The sequence below is a fragment of the Narcine bancroftii genome, chromosome 6 (assembly GCF_036971445.1).
Source record: "Narcine bancroftii isolate sNarBan1 chromosome 6, sNarBan1.hap1, whole genome shotgun sequence".
Taxonomy (NCBI): Eukaryota; Metazoa; Chordata; class Chondrichthyes; order Torpediniformes; family Narcinidae; genus Narcine; species Narcine bancroftii.
The window spans coordinates 97,002,357-97,028,565 of record NC_091474.1 but is presented as its reverse complement, the minus strand read 5'-3'; the positions used below and the strand labels follow the sequence as shown (position 1 = coordinate 97,028,565).

At 40.5% G+C, this 26,209-nt stretch overlaps 1 protein-coding gene across 6 annotated transcripts in view; it reads left to right on the top strand.

Moving 5' to 3' along the window:
* Window positions 1–21,078, top strand: part of tbrg1 (transforming growth factor beta regulator 1) — a 64,653-nt gene extending 43,575 nt beyond the window's left edge. For 2 of the 6 annotated variants that reach the window (XM_069885850.1, XM_069885849.1), the window contains exons 7-10: window positions 4,092–4,331; window positions 9,757–9,827; window positions 19,191–19,420; window positions 19,695–21,078. In XM_069885850.1, the coding sequence (XP_069741951.1) occupies window positions 4,092–4,331; window positions 9,757–9,827; window positions 19,191–19,420; window positions 19,695–19,870 (717 nt within the window). In that variant the 3' untranslated portion in view covers window positions 19,871–21,078. The other 4 variants (XR_011340251.1, XR_011340250.1, XR_011340252.1 and 1 more) reach the window with 4 other exon arrangements.
* The last annotated feature ends 5,131 nt before the right edge of the window (window positions 21,079–26,209 follow it).

Below are 26,209 nucleotides of genomic sequence, written 5' to 3'. Positions count from 1 at the left end.
ATACTATGATGTCATCTGCAAATAAACTGATTTTATATTCCTTCCCTTTTATTTTTATCCTTTTTATTTTATTTTCTGTTCTTATCAGTTCTGCCAAGGGTTCTATTGCTAAAGCGAACAGTGAGGGAGATAGTGGACATCCCTGCATAGTTGACCTGCTTAATTTAAATTGGTTCGATATATATCCATTTGCCAATGGTCCCTTATCTAATGCTTTAATCCAATTAATATATTTCTCTGGTAGGTTGAACCTCTGCAGTACTTTGAATAAATAATTCTATTCTACCCTGTCAAAGGCTTTCTCTGCATCTAAAGCAACCACCACTGTTGGCGTCTTATTTCCTTGTACTGCATGGATTAAGTTAATGAACTTACAGATATTGTTCATTGTTCATCTTTTCTTAATAAATCCAGTTTGATCCAGTTTTACTATTTTTAGTACACAGTCGTCCAATCTATTTGCTAATAGTTTTGTTATTATCTTATAATCTGAATTAAGTAGAGATATTGGTCTATAAGATGCTGGTGTTAGTGGATCTTTCCCCATCTTTAGTATTACTGTAATTATTGCTGTTTTACATGAATCTGGCATGTTTTGTGTTTCTTCAATCTGGTTCATTACTTCCAGGAGAGGAGGAATTAATAAATCTTTAAATGTTTTATAGAAGCCTATTGGGAGTCTGTCCTCTCCAGGTGTTTTATTGTTCGGTAGCTTTTTTAATATATCCTGTATTTCCTCTATTTCAAATGGTTTTATGAATTTGTTTTGCTCTTCCTCTTGCAATTTCGGTAGTTCAATTTTAGCTAGAAACTCATCTATTTTTTCTTTCCCTTCATTCTCAGTTCAGTATAATTGCTCGAAGAAATCCTCCAAGTTTTCATTGATCTCTGTGGTTTATATGTAATTTGTTTGTCCTTTTTCCTTGATGCCAATACTGTTCTTTTAGTTTGTTCTGTTTTAAGCTGCCAAACTAGTATTTTGTGTGTTTTTTCTCCTAGCTCATAATACTTCTGCTTTGTCTTCACGTGAATGTTGACAGGATTTCAAGTTTTGAGTTACAGGGAAAGGTTGTGCAGACTAGGGCTTTTTTCTCTGGAGTGTAGAAGATTGAGGGGGGGACTTGATAGAGGTGATTAAGATTTTAAAAGGGACAGCCAGAGTAAATGTGGATAGGCTTTTTCAATTAAGAGTGGGGGAGATTCAAACTAGAGGGCATGGTTTAAGATTGAAGGGGGAAAATTATAAGGGGAACATGAGGGGAAATTTCTTTATGCAAAGGGTGGTAGGGATGTGGAATGAGCTTCCGGCAGACGTGGTTGAGGCGGGATCATTGGTTACATTTAAGGATAGACTGGATCGTTACATGGAGAGGAGAGGACTGGAGGGGTATGGACCGGGTGCTGGTCAGTGGGACTAGGAGGGTGGGGATTTGTTACGGCATGGACTAGTAGGGCCGAATTTGCCTGTTCTGTGCTGTAAATGGTTATATGGTTATATGTTCTTCACCTTGTACATTTGTAGTGTTTCGTATTTTATATTTTTGTCCGCTAATTCTCTTTTCTTTGTTGTATCTTCCCTTGTTGCTAGTTCTTTTTCTGTACTTACTATTTCCCTTTCCAGCTGTTCTATTTCCCAATTGTAGTCCTTCTTCATCTTAGATACATAACTTATTATCTGCCCTCTGATGAAGGCTTTCTTTGCATCCCATAATATAAATTGATCTTTCACTGATTCTGTATTTATTTCAAATTACATTTTAATTTGGCGCTTAATTAATTCTCTAAAATCCTGTTTTTTAAGTAGCATGGAGTTTAATCTCCATCTAAACGTTCTTGGTGAGATGTCTTCCAGCTCTATTGCTAATAACAGGGATGAGTGATCCGATAACAATCTAGCTTTATATTCAGTTTTCCTAACTCTCCCTTGGATATTGGCCTGCAACAGGAACAGGTCAATCCTTGAGTATGTTTTATGTCTACTTGAATAATATGAGTATTCCTTCTCCTTTGGGTGTTGTCTCCTCCATATATCCAGAAGTTGCATTTCCTGCATTGATTTAACCATAAATTTGGCTACTTTGTTCTTTCTGCTAGTCTTTTTCCACTTTTATCCATCTTTGAATCCAAATTAAGGTTTAATTCCATTCCTATCAGTATAATCCCCTGCGTATCTGCAATCTTCAAAAAGATAACTTGCATAGATTTTTGATCCTCTTCATATATTTGCATATATATTGAGCAAATTCCAACATTCTGAATATATCTTATCATTTACATGCCTCCCTGCTGGATCTATTATTTCCTCCTCTATTTTTATTGATTAATATAGCTACACCTCTGGTTTTGAGTTATATGATGCTGCCATTACATGTGCTACCCAGTCTCTCCTTAATTTCTTGTGTTCCACTTCAGTTAGATGTGTTTCCTGCATGAATGCTATATCAATTTTTTCTGTTTTCAGTAAATTTAATAGCCTCTTCCTTTTGATTTGGTTATGCATTCTGTTAATATTTATAGTCATATAGTTCAACATGGCCATTTCATACTTTGTTTACATCTCATTTCCACTTCCTCACCACCACCTTTCCCCTTTTCCCCATTTCCATTTCTCAGTTTTCTTTTTTTGAACACACTTCTAAAGCATAAAATATTTCAACCATTCCCACATCTAAAATTCCCTTAACCCCATGTGTCCCCCCCCCCTCTCTGATTCGCCCCTTGTTCCTTGCTGGGCAACCACAACTCCCCTCTCCATTTGGACTGCGAACCCGTTCGCAAGTGTCAACTGATTTCTCAGTGACTGTTATTCTCTCTCACCCAACCCCCTCTAGAAAAGACTTTTATCTTCACATTACAACAAAGCTCCCCCTCATTTCTTCTTGTGTTTTATTGATTTATTATTAATTTTTTTAAACCCCTCCTCTTTTTTCCACCCTTCTCCCTTACTTCCCTTTTCTTCCCTCCTTTAGTTCTTACTTATACATTATTTTTACTTCTCTAGTTTGTCATTGTTCTTTGTTCTTGTTACATCTCTTCATCTCTCTTTCTGTCTTGCAGGCATTCTGCAAATTCTCATGCTTTCTCTGGATCCGAGAACAGTCTGCTTTGCTGACCCGGGATAACTATTTTAAGCACCGCTGGATATCTTAACATAAATTTATAGCCTTTCTTCCATAGGATTGATTTTGTTGCGTTAAACTCCTTCTTCTTCAGGAGCTCAAAACTTATGTCTGGGTAGAAAAAAAATTTTAGACCTTTGTATTCCAGTGGTTTTTTGTCTTCTTTCATTTTATTCCTTGCTTTCTCCAATATATTTTCTCTTGTCGTGTATCTCAGGAATTTTACTAAAACGGATCTTGGTTTTTGTTGTGACTGTGGTTTTGGGGCTAATGTTCTTTGTGCTCTTTCTATTTCCATTTCTTCCTGCATTTCTGGCATTCCCAGGACTTTTGGGATCCATTCTTTTATAAATTCTTTCATATCTTTGATTTCTTCATCTTCCTTAAGGCCCACTATCTTTATATTGTTTCACTCCACAACTGGTCCCCCCTCCCATCGGTGTTGTCCTTGTCATGTGCAGTTGCGCACCCCTGTTTGGCTCCGTGAGCCATTTTTGCAGTTCTGCAGTTAGTGGGTCGTGACCCTGCGGGGTCTCCACTAAACTTGGGGAGTGGGCTCCTCTTTCCACGGTGGTTCCCTGCTTTTTCGTGCAGGTAAGGCATTCACCTTTCTCTTCCGGCGTCTTTCTTTCTTCTTTTCTTCCCATTGTTTTTGGCTTTTCTCTCTTAGGTGCCATTTTCTCCATACCTTTATTTTTTATTTGTTGTGATTTGTGTGTCTGGGACTTTGCTTTTTCTTCATTTTTTTCCTTCTTTTCTGGAGAGAGCTGATATTCTCCTACCGGCCACTACTCCATCACGTGACTGGGCACATTGCTGTTGAAGGTAGTTTATTTCAGTTTCACTGCTTGAAGCTGTCAATCATACCACTCTACAAATCAGCTCGACTTGCTCCACGCCACACACTGAGGTGCTACAGGAACATAATTGTCTGCTACTCTCAGTGTAATCCGGTTTTACTTTGTCTTCCAGATGGAGAAAGATCATCATCAGCTTCTGCAGACCTACACGGCACAGCCTTTCCTTGTGCCTGTGACACACCCGACTGAGTTTCCTCGCCCACCATTAATGGACCATCTCTCCGACTTTCCCTCCCCCTCCATGTTCCAGGACTCCAAGCCTAAACTCAAGAAAATTCTGAAGAAAGCCCTGAACGAAAAGTACCGGGTTAAGTACCTCAGATTGCGGAAATCTGTGAAAGCCCTGATCTTCGTGAGTGCTGTATTTTCAATAACTTCTGCTGCATGGATTGTTCTGCTTTCGTTTGTCAATTTCATGAGGTTTCAAAGAATTGGTAACTATAGAAAGGAGGACAGTGTAGCAGTTAGCGCAACATTGTTACAGTGCCAGTGATCGAGACCTGGGTTCGAATCCCATGCTGTCTGTAAGGAGTTTGCATGCTCTCCCTATGTCTGTGTGCTCGGGGTGGGGGGGGGGGTTCCGGCTTCCTCCCACTTTTTGAAAAGTACTGGGGATGTAGGTTAATTGGGTGGCATGGATGCGTGGGCTGAAATGACCTGGTACTGTGCTTTATGTTTAAATTTAAATTTAAAATGGAACAAGAAGACTAACTCCAATAAAATCATCTAAATGCAGGAAAATTCCAAAAAGTGCAAGTTTACTTCAGGCTAATTTCATGGGCTCTCACAGAGCCTGTCCTTCAGGCCTCCCACAACAGACAGTTTTGGGGGTTTTCTTTGCTCTGTTTTATTCCAGATAGGCCTGGCCTTTCAATCCGCTAGTGGCTTTCCCATGATCACCTGGTCCTTCTGTATGTCAGAGCCAAATGGCTGCTGCAGTTCATATATTGTGCATTCAGTTTATGGGTGGGAGGAAAGGCTGAACGGTGTGATAAATATGTTAATTTGTGTACAGTAAAACCCCTGGTATCCAGCACCTATGGCGGCATGAACTCATAGGGCTGAATTGGACTGTTACAGTGCTATATGTCTAAATTTAAAAAAAATTAAAAACATATGTTAATAAAGACTTACTAAGCAGGGATAGGGTGACTTTAAGAGAGTCACCCAAATGGCGATCAGTATCAACCAGCTCTTCATCCTGGGTGACGCCATTGCTGTTTCACACAACTTTATTTAAATAGCTGCTATGAGCAAACCACAACCAAGACCCTCCGCCGGCTGAATATTTGCTCCCATCTCACAATTACAATTTTAAGCTTGTGTATTTTTTACTTTTTATTTTATTCTTATTTATTTAAATTTTTAAATAACTTGATACTTTTGCCGGTTGCTTGAATTCTGGATACCAGGGATTTTTCTTTAGTTGTTGAACATGTAAATAGGATTTTGTGTCTTGAGGGAGTACAGGAAGAAAGAACTTTGCGTAAAAAGTAAGAGGTCTGTTTGGCTTTTCAAAATTCTCAAGACAGGCTGGGCTGAATGCTCTTTGTGTCCTGTGTCTGTATAGGATATTTCAGCACAAGAGAGGAGGTGGGTTTCAGAATGGGCGATGCTAAACCAGTCAGAAGAATGTTATTTGGTCATTAACAACTACTTTAATTACAGTTTGCCTGCTTTTTTGAATATATCCAATATGTCGGCAACAAAATCTTTACAAAAGTCAGGCAGCTACTCTGAAGTGACTGAGAACAGTCAAGTACTGAGGAGTTGGATTGTTTTTTTTCCCTTTGACAAACATTGGAGACCAGAATTGTCTTTAACGCTTCAGGATCAATCAAGCAGTCCATTGCAGAGCTCTGCAGGGTTCTCGATTAGCTAGGCATAAATCTGTCAGGCATGTAATAGATACAAAAGCTGTAATGGGCATCAGTCTCCCCAGGAATGAAATGAGAGGACAGTTGGGGTTGCTGTTCTGACTAGATTCCACTAAGTTTGGTCATGGACAATCCCACTCATGCTTCACTGTACCCACCTGTGTATTCCTCAGCACAGCAGTACAATTTGTCCACAGATATCTGATGAGATGGAGCCTTTTCAGTGGAGGACGGTGAAAGAAGTAGCCCACATTACTGCATGGGATAGTTGGCTGCATCTGAACACCAACCCTTCTCTACCTTCTTGTAGTCATTTACACAAGGCAATCCTGACCCCCATCTATCCAGGCCTCATTACTTGCATTCTGTCCACGATGCCCCCATTGCACAAGTTAAGAACTAGATGAGACAGACTAGATCAGCCATTCTCAACAGAAGTCATACGGCTCTCCTGAGGGCCACAGTGCATTTGAGGTGGGGGGGGCACAGAATGAAATCAGAAAATGTTTTTTATGTGGTTGGTAGGAGAGAATTTGGGAAAAAAACAACTAAACTTGATTGCTTCACAGTCAAGGGGCCCCATAAACTTTGAGCAGAGGCCAAAGGTTGAGAATGACTGCACTAGAGAGTAGGATCAAAGCAACGCCTTTACAGCACCAGCGATCGGGACCGGACTGGGGTTCGAATTCCGTGGTGTCTGTAAGGAGTTTGTATGTTCTCCCCGTGTCTGTGCGAGTTTTATGGCTCCGGTTTCCTCCCACTGTTTGAAATGTACTGGGGGTGTAGGTTAATGGGGTGTAAATTGTGCAGCATGGAGACGTGGGCCAAGGTGGCCTGTAACCATGCTGTACATCTAAATTTTAAAATGATGAATTTTATGAGGACATCCATGTGTACCAAGTGCCAAGACAGTTCAGTCTTCCATTTTGCAGTGTCCTAGAATGGGACTTCAGCCTATCGTGTCCATGTCGACCATTGAATATTCTTATCCCATTACCAACACTTCCATCACTTGACAATTTAAATTGTCCTCTAAATACCATGCCAATCTTGGTTTGAGAAATTGAACATTGTTATTATGGTATTCACAGATCACTCCCAAAAATTTTGGATGTGCAATAAAAATAAGTCCTTCAAGAATTTGTCAGAAAATAATAAACTAAAAACAAATTGTGAAAGAAACAACAAATATTTTTCAACGATTTGCACTGTGGAAAATCACCAAACAGGTGTTTTCCTCAAAAGGCTAATGTGGCAGAGAACAAGACTTAATTGGAGTGCGTGCCCTACCGTGTACTTGGGGACCCTCTGGTGAACAAATTCCTCCTCCGATCCCCTCAAAACCTCTTGTTCCTTACCCTCCAGTATTAGACCTCTCTCTATTTTAATTTTGGCTTATAGCACAGTGACAGGCCCTTCCACCCAGTGCCAATGCTTCTGAAATACTCCAATCCCTGTTCGTTTTGAAGGGTGCGAGGCCTGTGACTGGTGGTGTTCCTCAAGGATCGGTGCTGGATCCATGGTTGTGTGTCATCTTTATTAATAATCTGCATGTTATTATGGTGTTCACAAATCACTCCCAAAAATCAGCATGGTTTTGTCAGGCTTTGTAGATCATGCTTGACAAACCTGACTGAGTTCTTGGAGGGGGTTACAAAAAAGGTTGATGAAGGGAAAGCTGTGGATGTTGTCTATTTGGACTTTAGTAAAGCTTTTGACAAAGTTCCCCACAGGAGGTTAGGAAAAAAGGTGGAGGCATTAGGTATAAATGAGGAGGTAGTGAAATGGATTCAGCAGTGGTTGGATGGGAGGTGTCAGAGAGTACTGGTAGAAAATTGTTTGTCCAATTGGAGGCCGGTGACTAGTGGAGTTCCTCAGGGTTCGGTCCTGGGTCCACTATTATTTGTTATATATATTAACGATCTGGAAGTAGGGGTGGAGAATTGAATAAGCAAGTTTGCGGATGATACAAAGATTGATGGTGTTGTGGACAGTGAGGAAGATTACCGTAGATTAAAAGGTGATTTAGGAAGGCTGGAGGTGTGGGCTGAGAAATGGCTGATGGAATTTAATACAGATAAATGTGAGGTGCTACATTTTGGAAAGGCAAATTTAAATAGGTCATATACATTGAATGGTAGACAATTGAGGAGTGCAGAGCAACAAAGGGATTTAGGAGTGATGGTAAATAGTACCCTCAAGGCTGATACTCAGGTGAAGAAGGCATTTGGAATGTTGGCCTTCATAAATCGGAGTATTGAATTCAAGAGTAGGGAGGTTATGATGAAATTGTACAAGGCATTGGTGAGGCCAAATTTGGAGTACTGTGTACAGTTTTGGTCACCAAATTATAGGAAAGATATAAACAAAATAGAGAGAGTGCAGAGAAGGTTCACAAGAATGTTGACAGGATTTCAGGGTCTGAGTTACAGGGAAAGGTTGTGCAGACTGGGGCTTTTTTCTCTGGAGCGTAGAAGATTGAGAGGGGACTTGATAGAGGTGTTTAAGATTTTAAAAGGGACAGACAGAGTAAATGTGGATAGGCTTTTTCAATTAAGAAAGGGGGAGATTCAAACTAGAGGACATGGTTTAAAATTGAAGGGGGAAAATTATAAGGGGAACATGAGGGGAAATTTCTTCATGCAGAGGGTGGTGGGGATGTGGAATGAGCTTCCGGCAGACGTGGTTGAGGCGGGATCATTGGTTACATTTAAGGAAAGACTGGATCGTTACATGGATAGGAGGGGACTAGAGGGGTATGGACCGGGTGCTGGTCAGTGGGACTAGGAGGGTGGGGATTTGCTACGGCATGGACTAGTAGGGCCAAACTGGCCTGTTCTGTGCTGTAAGTGGTTATATGGTTATATGGATGATAATGTGGTCAATTGAATCAGCGAATGTGTAGATGACGCAAAGATTGGAGGCATTGTGGACAGTAAGGAAGGCTTTCAAAGCTTGCAGAGGGACCTGGACCAACAGGAAAAATGGGCTGTAAATTGGCAGATGGAATTTGCCTTTGAATTTTGGGAAGACACACCAAGGTAGGACATACACGGTAAATGGTAAGGCACTAAGGAGAGTGATAGAACAGGGCGAATCTGGGAATACAGATACGTAATTCCCTAAAAGTTGTGTCAAAGATGGATAGGATCGTAAAGAGAGCCTTTGGCACATTGGCCTTCCTAAATCATTGAGTACAGGAGTTGGGATGTTATGGTAAAGTTAGATAAGACATTGGTGAGGCTAGATGTGTTCATCATTTATCTTACAGGAAAGATGCCAAGAAAATTGAAAGAGGGCAGCGAAGAGTTACCAGGATGTTGCGGGACTTCAGGAACTGAGTTACAGGGAAAGGTTAATAGGTTAGGTCTGGAGCGCAGGAGAATGAGGGGAGTTTTGATAGAGGTTTACAAAATTATGAGGGGTATAGACAGAGTAAATGCACATCGGTTTTTTTCCACTGAGATTAGGTGAGAAACAGAGCAGAGGATTTGGGTTAAGGGTGAAAGGGGGAATTTCTTTACGCTGGGAGTGTGGAACAAGCTGCCAGCTGAAGTGGTGAATGCGGACTCAATTTTAACAGTTAAGAAGAATTTGGACAGATACATGGATAGGAAAGATATGCATTGGGTGCAGGTCAGCGGAATAATAGTTCGGCACAGACTAGAAGGGCCCAAGGTCCTGTTTTATGTGCTGTGATGATCTATGAAACCGGAGCGTCCGGAGGAAACTCATGCAGACATGGGGAGAATGCACAAACACCTTACAGGGCAGCGCCAAATTCAAACCCGGGTCTCTGGTGCTGTAAAGGTGTTGCACTAACCCCACTGTGCTGCCCTGATAATCGTTTGCAAGAGTTAAGCAAGGAATCGAGTGCTCTGTCTGCTTATTGTGTTTCAGGAGAATGCAGCTCTGTGTGATGAAATTGCTTACATGGAATTGAAGTTTTTCAGAACCAAAGAAGAAAGAAGGTAGGGAGTATTGTTACCAAGATATCGCTGAAAGCCCGCTGTCACATACACAAGTACAATGTACAATGCACCAGCCACACAAGTACATTCAACACAATAATATACATTAATGAGCACAATATCACAACAGGAAAAAAAAAGTGATGTTTCAGAAGTGCAGACAGATCTTTTGAGAATAATTTATGGATAGGGTTAAAGGAGGTTTTGGGAGGTTTAACAGCTGATAGCTGTTGGATTAAAAATTGTTCTTAAACCTAGAGGTGCAGGACTTTAAACTTATGCACCTTCTGCTTGAAGGTAGGAGGGAGAAGAAGTGGTGACCAGGGTGATGGCGACCCTTCTTAAGGCAGTGCTCATAATGGACTAGGCAAGGTTTACCACTTTCTGCAGCCCTGTGTGTTCCTGGGCACAGGCTGTGTCAGTCTGTGTTGAAAACTCGATAGAACCTAAACATTGTATTACAGGTGACTGGTCTTGTGTCCGCTGTTCAGTTATGTTTTATACTGCGCTGCTTCTGCTTTTCCAGCTTGCTCTTGCAGTCTTGTTCTTTTCATATTTCCTCACAATAAATTCAACCCATCAAGTCTGCACTCTCTCTGAGAACATTCCAACAATTTCTTTCTTCCATTTATTTGGTTTATATTTTAACAAAATTAAGTTCCAAAATTACCAAAAGTTGATAATATCATGCCATCAGATTCGAGGATTGTTCTTTCCTGTGGTAATTAGTTGTGAATGAACCTCACACTAGCAGATCTCTCCCTCTAACTCTGCATGTCTGTGTTGTGTTTTACTTGATGTACGATGAATCAGATGCCAAGTTGGATTGCTAACAAAACAAACTTTCTCACTGCACCTTGGTACAATGAATTTGAACAATAGTTTCAGATCTACATTATTCGGTTTTGGAATTGGCACCCACTTTCACACTTCAATGCGGTTCCATACTTGGTTTGGATTTGCTATGGAGCTCATATTTGGAAACTTGAGGCACTACAGGATCTTTAAAAGAAAACTCATACCTACTTTGATAAAATATAACGAATAACATTGATCACGAAGTAGCAGATGAGCGCATGGCAAGATGGCGTAGAAATCAGACGTGTAATCCCTGCCCTTTCTGGTCAGACTTTTAAGTGCCTGTTTTTTAACCCTTTAGTTTTAATCTTAAAACTTTAATTTTCAGTTTGATATTTTGGTGAGCCATTATGGCTGCTAATGTTAAAAAAAACTAAGTCTCAGTTACAAAAGAAAATACAGTTTCAAAGTGCAGAAGAATTGGGGCCTAAACAACCTGGAACAGCCTTGGATCCGTTTTCAGCGATCCCCAAGCTTCAACGATCGCCGGTGGGGACAAAAGTTAAGGGAACAGCTACTCACCAGACTCAAGATAGCGCTGGTTCGATCCGTTCTGCGGAGGAAGGAGTGCGCTCCCGAGAGGTCGGGCACAAGCCTGGAGGCTTGTACAGCGAACACTCCGTTGGAAGAGACGGGAGCGCGGAGGAAGAGGATTCTGATGGCAGACACGCAGTCTGCAGTGATTATGTGCTTGGGTGGTGCTGTTAATTACAGAGAACTCCGTAATTTTATTAAAAAATGGTCTGCGGGGGGACAGCAGCGACGACCCCCTGAGGAAATCGGGAGGGTCGTTGTTGGGTGTCCAAACTTGCAGTAAAACGACTAGAATGCTGCCTTTTGAAGAACAACAAGAAGAGGATTTACCTTACTCTACCACTGCATAGGAAATGGAAGAAGAGCTGGAAGAAAGTGAGTTACAATTTATGGAACCGGATCCTGCATTTCACATTGCATCTCAGCCTGTGTATATGATGTTTGAAGGTATTGCTTCTTATTTGGATGTTATTACTGGTCAGTTGAACCACCTGGTTCAAATGAATACTAATATAATTTCAGACCTAACTGTGGTTAAGGCAGAAGTTAAAGAAAATCAGGAAAACTTAAAAAAATTTGAAGCTTATTTTTCTGAATGTAAACAACAGGTACAATCCAATACAGAAACAATAGTAAAGGTGGAAAAATCATTTAAAGATTTAGGAGCCCGGGAAAAAGAGTTAACAAAAAAATAGACTATTTGGAAAATCAAAGCAGAAGAAATAATGTGAAAATTGTGGGTTTGCCAGAAGGTATAGAAGGTCAAGATCCTGTCAAATTTTAAAAAAATTGGATTTCCCAGATGTTGGGGGAAGAGTCTTTTCTTGACGGATTGGTATTGGAAAGAGCACATAGAGCTTTAAGAAAACCACCCCTACTTGGTCAACCACCAAGAGCTGTGTTAGTTCGTTGTTTGAATTGTTTGGACAGAGAGACAATTCTTCGACTTGCAGTTCAAAACGCAAGATGGTTCAGAATAGTAGAGTTTTCTTCTATCCTGATTTGAGTCAAGATATCATCAGACACTGACATGAATTTAATCCAGTTAAAGATGTTTTATGGTGTAAAGGATACAAATTTGCTTTTCATTATCCTGCTGTGTTGAAAGTGTTTTATGGAAACTATCAGTCTCAATTCTTTGAGAGTGAGCATGAAACAATGGTTTTTGCTAATTCGTTACCGGATGTCAGAGGAGAAAGAAGAAATTCACCATTATCTCCTAAAAGGAAATCTGATGGACTCTGAAATGGGCAAAATCGTTCACCATCTGGACTGGAATCTCAAGGCTGGTTTTTTTTTTGGTAATATGTTAATATTTTTGATTGGCTGGCTGGGGAGGAGGGGATTGCACTAACTTCTTTGTTAGTCATCAGTCACTAGTGGGTAATCCACAGCCAGCTTTTTTAGGGAGTTACCTTTTGGTAGTTTTTTTGTTTTTTTTCTTTCTTATTAACGAATATTATTTTTATTTGGAGGGTCTATATATTTTAATTTGAGGGTTCTATCTAAAAAAAATTCTCTTTTTTTTTCTTTGTTATTATTAATTTTGTGATTATTTTTGGTATTTAGCAATTGTACTAGATATGTCAAATTTGAAATTTGCTACTTTTAATGTTCAGGGATTAAACAACCCAATCAAGTGTAAGCGAGTTTTGGCTTACATTAAAAAGATGAAGATTGATATTGCTTTTTTTTACAGGAGACACATTTGAATGAAAGAGAAAGTATGAAATTGAAGAGGGACTGGGTTGGACATGTTTTTTCTTCTTCATTTAGCTCCAAAGCTAAGGGAGTAGCAATTTTGATACATAAAAATTTATCTTTTGAATTACAATCAATGGAAATGCATGCAGGACGTATTCTTAAGTTGAATTGTAAGATTTTTAATGAATTTTGGACTTTACTTAACATTTATGCACTGTGGATGACGAAGCATTTATTTCGGATGCATTTCTGCTTTTGGGGCAAGCTAATGAAAATGTTCTGGTTGGAGGAGATTTTAACTTTGTTTTGGAACCTTTATTAGATAAATCTCCAAAAAATGTTAAAAAATCTAAAATGGCAATTCAAATTCGAGCTTTAGTGAAAGATTTGAATTTAGTGGACATTTGGCAACATCTTAACCCATCAGAGAAGGATTTCTCTTTTTATTCATTTAGATATGAATCTTTTTCTAATATTGAATTTTTTTTTAGTATCGGCACATTTACAGGGGAAAATACGGCAAACAGAATATAAAAGTCGGGTAATTTCGGATCATTGTTGAATTTTACTTATGGGAGTTCTGAAAAAGTTCGTGCAGCTTCTCGTTGGAGATTCAATAAGATGTTAAAAAAAGTGGAATTTATTAAATTTTTTAAAAAACAAATTAATCTCTTTTTGGAAGAAAATGTTAACTCCGTTCAGAGTAAATTTATATTGTGGGATGCTATGAAAGCTTACTTGAGAGGTCAAATAATTAGTTATACCTCTATGGTTAAAAAGAATTATCTGACTGAGAGCCTTGAATTAGAGAAACAGATTGATGAATTAGAAAAGGAATTTCAGAGAGATGATACAGAAAACCAGAAGATAGAGTCGTCAAGATTGAAACTGAAATACAATACGTTGCAATCTTATCAATTTGAATGCTTGATTAATAGATCTAAACAATGGTATTATGAATGGGGTGAGAAAGCACATAAGGTACTTGCATGGCAGTTAAAGAAAGAAAAGGTATCAAGGGTTATTAATGCAGTTAGACAAAATTCGACTATTACTTACAAACCTCGTGAGATTAATGATGAGTTTCATTCATTTTATAAGAAATTATATATGTCTGAGGAAAAACAGGAGAGCAGATTGATTGACTTTTTTTTTATCAGTGTTGAAATTACTGGTACAAGGAAAAGAAGACATATTGGAGCTGGAGGCCCCTTTTACTGATTTAGAAATTAAATCGGCTATGTTGGAAATGCCGAATGGAAAATCACCTGGTGATGACAGGTTTTCGGTTGAATTTTATAAGGTATTTTATGATGATTTATCTACAGTGTTTGGAGATGTGTTACGACAGATTAATGAACATTATGATCTACCTGAATCATGCTTTAGTGCCTTAATTACTGTAATTCCTAAGAAGGATAGAGATCCATTAAAGGTGTCTTCATGTAGACCAATTTCTTTGTTAAATGTAGACTATAAAATAATAGCTAAAGTATTAGCGAATCGTTGGCTAAATTTTTACCTAAGTTGATACATGTTGATCAAACAGGTTTCATAAAGAATAGGTATGCTTCAGATAATATTCTTCGAGTTTGATTAATAAATATCAACAGTGCCCTGACCATCCGATGGTGATATCTCTTGAATGGAACTTTTTATTTAAAGTCTTAGAGAAATTTAAGTTTGGTCCTTCTTTTATTGGTTGGATTAAAGCTTTATACAATAAACCAATAGCCAGGTTATTGACAAATGGTCAGATCTCAGAACCTTTTAAATTAACTCATTCAAATCGACAAGGTTGTCCTTTGTCTCCAGCTTTGTTTGCATTAGTAATTGAACCTTTAGCACAATTGATACGACAAAATACACAGATATAAGGTCTGAGAGTTTTATATGAGGAGTATAAAATTAATCTATTTGCTGATGACGTATTGGAGTATTTAACAAACCCAGCTCAGTCACTTTTACACTTGAAGGAATGTTTAATACAATATGGATCTTTGTCTGGATATAAAGTTAATAGGGAAATAAGTGAAATTTTACCAATAGGTGAAAGAGATTATTCAGTTTATAAGAATATTACTAATTTGAAGTGGACTGATCGAATTAAATATTTGGGTATAAATGTGGATGTTGATTATCAATCTTTATATAAATCAAATTATGTACCGTTAATGAAAAAGATCAAAGCTGATTTGATTAAGTGGAAGGATCTTCCTATAAATTTAATTGGAAGAATAAATACAATCAAAATGAATATTTTTTCACGTATACAATATTTTTTTCAGTCCATTCTGTGTTTACTTAATAAGAATTTTTTTCGAGATTTAAATAAAATAGTTAGGGAATTTTTATGAAAGGGTAAGTTTCCGAGAGTAGCTTTGAATAAGCTAACCTGGAAATATGCATTAGGGGGATTACGCTTACCCCAAAGTTCCTCAACATGGTTATCCAACTGCACGAAAACCAACAAGGTCGGGTCAGCAATGAGCTCTCTGAACCCTTCTCCATTAACAATGGCGTGAAGCAAGGCTGTGTTCTCGCACCAACCCTCTTTTCAATCTTCTTCAGCATGATGCTGAACCAAGCCGTGAAAGACCTCAACAATGAAGACGCTGTTTACATCCGGTACCGCACGGATGGCAGTCTCTTCAATCTGAGGCACCTACAAGCTCACACCAAGACACAAGAGAAACTTGTCCGCGAACTACTCTTTGCAGACGATGCCGCTTTAGTTGCCCATTCAGAGCCAGCTCTTCAGCGCTTGACGTCCTGTTTTGCAGAAACTGCCAAAATGTTTGGCCTGGAAGTCAGCCTGAAGAAAACTGAGGTCCTCCATCAGCCAGCTCCTCACTATGACTACCAGCCCCCCCACATCTCCATCGGGCACACAAAACTCAAAACGGTCAACCAGTTTACCAATCTCAGCTGCACCATTTCATCAGATGCAAGGATCGACAACGAGATAGACAACAGACTCGCCAAGGCAAATAGCGCCTTTGGAAGACTACACAAAAGAGTCTGGAAAAACAACCAACTGAAAAACCTCACAAAGATAAGCGTATACAGAGCCGTTGTCATACCCACACTCCTGTTCGGCTCCGAATCATGGGTCCTCTACCGGCATCACCTACGGCTCCTAGAACGCTTCCACCAGTGTTGTCTCTGCTCCATCCTCAACATTCATTGGAGCGCCTTCATCCCTAACGTCGAAGTACCCGAGATGGCAGAGGTCGACAGCATCGAGTCCACACTGCTGAAGATCCAGCTGCGCTGGGTGGGTCACGTCTCCTGAATGGAGGACCATCGCCTTCCCAAGATCGTGTTATATGGCGAGCTCTCCACTGGCCACCGTGACAGAGGTGCACCAAAGAAGAGGTACAAGGACTGCCTAAAGAAATCTCTTGGTGCCTGCCACATTGACCACCGCCAGTGGGCTGATATCGCCTCAAACCGTGCATCTTGGCGCCTCACAGTTCGGCGGGCAGCAACCTCCTTTGAAGAAGACCGCAGAACCCACCTCACTGACAAAAGGCAAAGGAGGAAAAACCCAACACCCAACCCCAACCAACCAATTTTCCTCTGCAACCGTGTCTGCCTGTCGCGCATCGGACTTGTCAGCCACAAACGAGCCTGCAGCTGACGTGGACATTTACCCCCTCCATAAATCTTCATCCGCGAAGCCAAGCCAAAGAGATTTTCAAAATTATGATGAGGCAGCTCAATTTAAATTTATTAGTTCATTAATGGATTTGGAACGGCCCCCTAGTTGGGCTAAAATTGAGTTGGCGAATATTTCTGAATATTTCAGAAATTTTTGTTTCTGTGGAATTTAAATTTATTACAACAATATAATGTGCCTATACTAAAACATTTAATGAAGTTATGGATGAAGAAAAATAGAACAATAGGTTCTAAGGGTAAATTATTGACTTTAACACCGTTATATGATAACCAACTTATTCCTTTTTCAATGCATAATCAATGTTTATTATATTGGAAATCTAAAGGAATAAAAAACTTGGGGGATTGTTTTAAAGAAGGTCAATTTTTATCCTTTAATCAAATGAGGGAAGATTTTCGTATTAATGAGAATTCTTTATTCATTTATTATCAACTTTGATCCCTAGTAAAACAAAAATTTGGTAGAGATATGATTTTACCTAAATTGACTAAATTTGAATCTTTTCTTGTGACTGTACCAGAAAAGGGATATATTTCATTGATGTACCAAATATTACAGGAAAGTATGGAAAAAAAAGGGCTGGGATAGATCTAAGATTAAATGGGAAAAGGATATTAACTTTACTTTTTCTGAGGATGATTGGTTAGATATCTGTCATGTTAGTGTTACTAGATTGATAAATGTTCGTTATGCAATGATTAATTACAATTTTTTACGTCAATTGTATTTAACATCTGAAAAGTTTAAATAAATATGGTTTTAGTGAATCAGATTCTTGTTTTACATGTGGTAATTCGGTTGGAATTTTTTTTCATGCTGTTTGGTTATATGTACATATACAATCTTTTTGGAAAGCAGTTCAATTGTTTTGGAACATTTGTATAAGATCAAAATACTTTTGGATCTGAAAATAATTTTGTTGGGTGAGTTGAATCCTTTGAAAAATTTGGGATTAGACAAATTTCAGATTGCTTTTGTATATTTAGCTTTATCTGTTGCAAAAAAAATGTATAGCAAGTACATGGAAAAATGCTAATGTGATTGATATTAATAGATGGCATAATGAGATGGAAAACTCGTTTGGTAATGGAAAAAATCACATATGTTTTACATGATAATTATTCTTTTTTTCTTAATAAGTAGTCTTTATATTCAGAATATTTACATTTAGATTTACCTTGATTAGATTTTAGTAAATATATTTCACATTTTTTTCCTTTCTTTAGCTCTCCTAAAGGGAGCTGGCTGAGATGGGGGGGGGGTCTTTTTTTTTCTTCTTTTTTTATTAAAAAAAAGTTTATCATTCATAATATGTACTTTTTTTTACTGGATGTAATAACTCTGTTGAACGAATAAATAAAGTTATGAAAAAAAATGAAGTGTAGCAGATATTTTATAAGATTTCAGATTTATTATCAGAGTACATACATGACATCACATACAACCCCGAGATTACTCTTTTCTGGGGGCCAGGCAGAATTGCAAAAAATAGACTGTAGACAGTTATAGACAAAATATATGCAAAATTCTATCAATATGGTAATTAACAGTTTATCCCTTGTAATATAGTTCTGGATAGAAAATAGGTAAGACTAAATTAAACAAACAAAGAGTGCATTCTATTGTAATTAATGATATGATCTATGTCTACCATATTAAACCCATGTTTAAATAATTCATCTTAAAAAAAAGAGAAAACAAAAATCCTGTCTAATATAAACCCCTCCCTCTGAACAAGGTTAATTTGTTAAATTGTAAAGATACAAATCGAATAGCAACCTTCAGGCACCAGACAGAGTCTCCAGAGCATCCATATTTCTTAAATCTTCCAATTATGATAGTAATCTCTCACTCTCTCACGCTCACTCTCATTCTTTCACACTCAGTCACTCGTGCTCTCTCTCTCACGCTCTCGGGCCCTCTCCCGCGCGCCCTCACCATCTCTCAAATTCACATTCCCTTACACACTCCAGAGAGTAGGGGCAGGAATTCAACCCCCTCAAGCTTGTCCTGCATTCAATATGATCATGGCCAATCTGTATTCGCCTCAGCTCTTCTTCTGTGTTAGTTTCCATTACCCTCAATTCCTTGATCTTTCAAATATTGATATATATATTTCAAATATCCACTTTGTCTATCTAATAATTCACCACTCTTGGAGGCATAGAATTCCAGATATTCACCCCTCTCTGAGAAAAGAAATTAGTATACTTTGTAACAATGGACATGGTGAAGCAAAGAAGCCTCTTTCTGTTCTGCGTAGATCTATTACTGTATAAAACGGGCCACTTGCCATTGACTATTATCTTGGGGCTTGTTCGAGTTTGAAGTCTTAAAGTGCATTGATTTTTACTGTACAGGTTTTTTATTTTGCACAATCAAAATGCCAGAATTAAAAGAAACATTTATTCTTGGTGAATTAAAATTGGAAACTAGAAACCTGTTCAAGGAGGTTGCTTGAATGCTTCGACCTCTACTCTTAACAGATATGTACTTTACAATTTATTTTGGCTTTTTAAGCTTGAATCAGATTTAATTACTGTACCTATTATCATGTTATTGTCCCTGTTTCTTTGCCTTAGGTTCCTGTTAAAGAGGCTATTGCAACATCAAAGCATATCTGATGGCACTGAGCTGACAGGAAGTGCTGGCGTCATACTTGCCCCCACAGTGCACAGTGCACCTGCTGGAGGTAGCCAAGTGGCAGGAGTTCCAAGCCTTCCTGCAACACCAGTTGCCAGTACTTCGGCTGGAGAGGAGGCTTTGGGAAAAAAGTCAAAGAAGGACAAGAGGGACAAAGGAAAAGATGATGGTAAGCATTTGCCTATGTTGTAGGCACTGCAGGGATGACCAGTGGGCTTGTTTGATGCCCAACAATAACAAGTCGATGTCAGAGCGGACTCCCATTTGATGCAAAAGTGCTGATTGCAGTTATTAACTTCCATCATGGGTCACCGAACTTCATGTGGCTTGAACTATTAGACACCAATCTATTCAGTTTGCTACATTAAAGGTGGTACAGCTTCAAGGAGGTTGTGATGAAAAGTCTCCGACCTGAAGTGTTAACTCTGTTTCTCTCTCCACAGATGCTGCCTTACCTGCTGAGTATCTCCAGCATTATCTGTTATTCAAGGAGGGAGATGTAGCTGCAGGGCAGGGGAGAGTTTGGGCCCGAGATACGCGGATGATGGAAAGGAGATTTGAAAGTGGTCATCGTAGCAAAGGCCAAGAATTTCAAGGAAAGGATGCTGTAAATCTGTAAAAAAAGAAAAACCTATTTGCAGAACTAGAGCCTGCTTTCACGTTTCCTCAGTCTTTAGGCACTGGGACAGTCTTGTTATGGGTAGCAATGGAGAAGCCAAGCAGGGCAGGTGTTCAGCATTCAGCAGGGGGGAGGAGGGGTGGCATGATTGGTGTAGTGGTCAGTGCAACACCTTTACAGAGGCAGCAGTTGGGACCAGGTTTGAATCTGGCACTGTCTATAAGGAGTTCTCCCCATGTCTGTGTGGGTTTCCTCCAGGTGCTGCAGTTTCCTCTCACTGTTCAAAAGGTATTGGGTGGCACGGACTGGTGGGTTGGAAGGGCCTGTTATGCTGTATGTCCATATTTTTAAAAAAAATTAGATTACAATATCTGATACCTGGCCCACATGGTTCCCAGTTCTCCCCATTTCCCTCCTGCAGTGAATATACTCACCACTGTTTTAGAGGCAGACACATGAACAGGCCGGGGATGGAGGGATACAGACCTTGTGCAGGCAGATGGGATGAGCTCGTGGCTGACACACAAACATGGTGGGTTGAAGGGCCTGTTCCTGTGATAATCTTGGATATGTGCTGAAGTATAGCATCGTTCCCCAGAAATGTGGAAACAGGCCCTTCAACTATCGAGCACCCATTTTTTGTACAAAACAGCATAGTGACAGCACCCGAGATCATGGTTGAACTCTGGTCACTCTGCTGTGTCACCCTTGGGCAATGTGGGGATCATCCCAACTATTCTTGACCCGATGGGCCTATTTTTCAGTTTTTGTACAGTAATCAGGTGTGTGAAAAGACAATTTGTGGTGTCCTAGATGCTGCCGTGCCTGAGTTCATCTCACACTGTATTGTGAGCTTTGTGGTCTGACAGAATCATTGTCCAAGTGGGCAGTGCATTATTGGTCACAAGGCAAGGTTTAATCTTGTTTGTAATTCATATCACGAGAAGTCTCTTCATAGTATTGTTGTAAACCACCAGTTTGGCATTCTGCATGAATTCAGTGCATTGCCGCTCTGTCCTGAAACAACAAGAGGCCACACCTTTATGCAAAGAAAGAGCAGGAGGAAACTGGGATTTGATGCTGGCAACTACAGTGCCCTCAATGTTTGAGACAAAGAGACTTTTTTTTCCCTTTATTTAACCCCTGTGTTTCACAGTTTTAAAATTGTAAACAAATAATTCACGTGTGATTAAAGTGCACATTCCAGATTTTTTGTATGAATTTTGATTTGACCATGTAGAAATTACTGCACTCATTTCAGGGCACGATAATGTTTGGGACATTTGGCTTCACAGGTGTTTGTGAGGACTCAGGTATGTTTAATTGCTTCATTGATGCAGGTATAAGATAGCTGGGATTGCTTCGAAGATTTTGATCACCTTTAGAGTCTGTAGCTGCCAGTTTTCAACATGAGGACCAGAGTTGTGCCATTGAAAGTGAAAGAAGCCATTATGTGGCTGAAAAACAAGAATAAAACAGTAAGAGACATAACCCAAACCTTAGGATTACCAAATTAACTGTTTGGAACATCAATGAGAAGAAAGAGCGTACTGGTGAGCTCAGTAATCGTAAAGGGACTGGGAGGCCAAGGAAGACCTCCAGTGCTGATGACAGAAGAATTCTGATTATAATCAAAAAAAGTCCTCAAACGCCTCACAACACAACAGATCAGAAACACTCTTCAGGAGGAGTGGATGTGTCAATGACTACCGACTACAGAAGACTTCATGAACAGAAATACAGAGGCTGCACTGCAAAATGCAATGGATTTAGTGCAGTTCCTTGACACCTCTGCACTTTGTTCTTGCCGTCATTCTAACACAGGTTAATCTTGGCCTCATCTGTCCACAAGACATTTTTTCAGAATTCTGCAGCTCTTTGAAATACTTTTAAATAGCAATTTGCACCTTGCAGTGTAGCAATAAAGGAAGAAAGTGTTATTGTACCCAATGTTATGGAGGGCACTGTAAATGGGGAGTGGTCGTGATGAAATAAGTGCACTTTTCAGCAAGCAATTTAAATTTACACCCATCCAACCCCAACCAGACGGGTGTGCAGCAAGTTACCTCTGAGTCGGGTGATTCTGGATTCCCGTTCCAGAGACTTGAGACCTCAGGGAAGAGGGAGTGCAGTCTACTGAGAGAGATGTGAAGCTGCTCAGTCAGATGGACATGACTTTTGAAACAGTGGGAAAACCATGTCCATGGTAATTAGTTCCCATCATGTGATCATTATACAGTCTGCTGTTCTTCTGTGGTGACAGCACTTATAACACTGGTTATATTTCTGGAGGTGAGAGATACTGAACCAGCGAGTCAATCTTTACTCATTTCAGTGGTTATATTTAACTCCAAGGTTATCCACTGGCCCAGAATGGATGGAAACAGAGACTCTTCTTTTCCTCATTTCACTTTGTATTTAAGATGATGCCACTTTAAACTCTTACTCTTCTGAACCAGCTTACCAGTGTTCCTCTATTTGCAGCAAAAATTCAGGACAGATGATGCATTCTGCCCACGAGATGAATGAAGAATTTCAATTGAATTGACAACTGGATTCAACAACCTCTTGTAACATAGAAGGGAGGTATTTAGCTTTTTGAGTCCATTCTGGGCCCTGGCAGATCAGTCCCATCATACCCAGCCCAAATGTAAACTCCCGCCAAAAGAATCCCATCATTCCCAGTCCGAACCCTGACTCCCCACAGTCCAATCCCATGAACCCTAACCCTGACTCCCCACAGACCAATCCCATTATTGCCAGCTCTAATGTTGGCTCCACACAGACCAATCCCATTATCCCCAGCCATAACCCTAACTCCCCACAGACCAATCCCATCAACCCCAGCCCTAACCCTGACTCCCCTAGGTCAATCCCATTATTCCCAGCCCTAACCCTGACTCCCCACAGGCCAATCCTATCAACCCGAGCCCTAACCCAGACTCTCCACAGACGAATCCCATCATCCCTAACCCTAACTCCCCACAGGTCGATCCCATCAACCTCAGCCCTAATCCTGACTCCCCACAGACCAATCCCATCACCCCACCGCTAACCCTGACCCCCCACAGACCAATCCCATCAGCCCTAACCCTGACTCCCCACAGACCAATCCCATTATTGCCAGCTCTAATGTTGGCTCCACACAGACCAATCCCATTATCCCCAGCCATAACCCTAACTCCCCACAGACCAATCCCATCAACCCCAGCCCTAACCCTGACTCCCCTAGGTCAATCCCATTATTCCCAGCCCTAACCCTGACTCCCCACAGGCCAATCCTATCAACCCAAGCCCTAACCCAGACTCTCCACAGACGAATCCCATCATCCCTAACCCTAACTCCCCACAGGTCGATCCCATCATCCCCAGCCCTAACCCGGACTCCCCACAGACCTATCATATCCCAGCCAACCCGGACTCCCCACAGACCTATCATATCCCAGCCCTAACCCTGACGCTCCACAGACCAATCCCATCAACCCTAACTCCCCACAGACTAATCCCATCAACCCCAGCTCTAACCTCGACTCCCCAAAACAATCCCATCACTCCCAACACTAACACTGGAGATGAGGAGGAATTTCTTCAGCCAGAGAGAGGTAAATATGTGGAATTTGTACCACAGGCCATTGTGGGTGTATTTAAGACAGAGATTGCTGGGTTCTTGATTAGCCAGAGATTCAAAGGTTATGGGGAGAAGGCCGGGCAGTGGGCCTGAGTGGGAAAATGGACCAGCTGATGATTAAATGAGAGGGCAGACTCGATGGGCTGAATGGCTTATTTCTGCTCCTGTGTCTTATGATCTTAAAGCTGTGGAGAGAATGCCCACAGCACACGAGGTAGGAATCAAAGCCAGGTCCCTGGTGCTATGGCTGGCAGCGTTCCATGCTGTGCCATGGGGCACCGTTACAAGCTCTGCTCTGGTCTCTTGCATTTTGGTGCAGCATTATTATCTTTCCATAGTCCTGGAAAAGGATTTAGGAAAATTGCTTTTGTTGACCACCTCACCCAACAGCAGTGAACATTTATTGAATGTGATTTGGTGCCCAAGCATTCCTCTCATACATGCACACTTGCCAAAGGCATGTCGATTGTAAGCTGTAATTCCCCTCTGCCCACATCTTGTCAAATTGCTTCATTATCTGCAATTGGAGCTGATAACAATCTGGCAAACTGTGCAACCACAAAGCAGCTTGCACCATTTCCTCAATTTTTAGGAGAAATAACTGCTGTGGATCTGGAACAGTGGGTTCTCAACCATTTCTTTTCCCACTCATGTTCCACCTTCAGTAATCCCTCACTAACCACAGAGCACCTGTGGCATCCTATGCTCGTTGCTCTGCAGTTAGTAAGGGATCACAAAGTGGTATGTGAGTGGAGAAAAAATTGTTAAGCACTGATTGAGGCAAACTATAATCAGTCCTTATCTTTAATAATTTACTGAATTAACCACAGCCCTCTCACCCGATCTCATTTGCTGGCTGAATTGTGTAAAACTCCGAGCAGCAGCATTCTGAAAAGTTTACATTCACAGAAACTCTTTTCTGCGCCAACCACCCCCCCCCCCCCCCCCCACCCCAACGGCCAGGAGTCCTAGTATTTCCAACCACAAATATCTGCACCTGAAGAGAAACTTGTGGCAAAGTTAGAATCCAGAAGAGCTCCATCTAGAGCACAAGGATCTTGCAACTTCAACCTTTGACAAGCGGTTGGTGTTGGGCAGCAGGAGTCCACCTCCTGCACCTTTTTTTCTGTGGGTGTACATATTTGGTGCCATGACAAAGAGCACGCTGAATTCTTTTCCTTTCAACTTTCCTCTGTGTCCAATAAAATATCAGTGTGGATTGAAGAATATTAGTGATGTGGCAAGCTGGAATTTTGCCCTATGTGCCAGGTAAGTTGAACCTTTTTTTTCCCATGTGTGCAAGACGAGGGCAAGAGTAGTCATTCCTGGCTTACAGTGACAGGTCTTTGTGCTCTCTGCTGAGGTAAAACATGAAAGCCTGCAGTTATGGTGATTGAAGTAAAAACACAACGCTGGAGAGACTCGATGTATGTTATACAGAACCAACGATTCGGGCTTGAGCCTCCATCAAGATGTGACTAGATGTTGGTTTGCACCTGAACAAAATCTGTTTGACCAGCTGAGATTCTCCAACATTTTGATTTACTGTGTTCTGTGTTGAGCTAGGTTTTGGACCTTTGTTAATTTGAAATTTTCCAAAAAGCATTGGGGACCTTTGGCATGGAAAAGAGGGATTGTTCAAGAGAGGAGGGCAAGGAACTGACCAACTATCTGATCTAGGTTGTTTGGCAATGCCTAGACAGAGATTAGAGTGTCCATGTTTGGACCCCTTCCTGGGATGTGGTGTGGGTGTTATTTGTGGAGGATGGCCCAGTCTCCAGGTGCCTCGTGCTCATCTGTTACTGTGTAAGTAGAAACAGTTGAGTGGCAGTGGGTCAGTAATGGGACAGATGAAGAAAACAGTGTCTTGGAGTCCATAGAAAGAGCAGTAACAGACTTGTTACCAAAGGCTGCAATCCAAAATAAAGCACAAAGGTGGTTATGACCAGATGGAGTGAGCTGCACGGATCTTGTGCACAATTAAAGGATGTGGTCCTGTTCACTGTCAACTTCATAGAAATGGAAAAATTACACCAAAGAGTTTCTTTGACAAGTGACCAGAAGCTCGGTTGCTAAAGGTGCTTCACATGTGGTTCGCTAGACTTGTGTTCAATCTCATGATAGAGGAGATGACGTGAAGAATGAATGGAGTTGAAAGTACATGTTTTGCTCATTGGTGCTCTGAATGGTACAGGGGAGGGGGCAAGAGGGTAGGTATTAACACGTGTTTGTCCAGAAGCAGAAAGGGTGTGGTAATGGGCACCAAACACCCCATTTCCCTCCTGCGCCACACAACAGTCTCAACTTCAGAAGTCAAACTTTGCTTGTTTATCTTGTTTTAGCTTGGCAGCTACTGAGTTAGTAAAGTTGTGGTACTTTAAGGGTTCAAATTCTGTCCATCTCCTTCATTTCTGAGAAGATAATATGAAGACTGAAGCCATATAATTCAGCCAAGTCACTCACTATTCCCTTTGCATCTGACCCATGGTGTACTTGCACAAGTATTTTATTGGACAGGTGTACTTGCTAAAGTGTCAGAGTTTACTGTGTCTGTCAAGGAGGTATTTAGGAGGGATAAAGTAGGGGATGGTATCTGCCCTGTAAATGTTTGCACAGTGTAAGAACACTTTTACTCTGTTTAACATGCCCCATACCTGCTCTTGAATGTTTGGGAGGTGTCCTGGGTAAACTTATACCTCTCATTTTGTTCG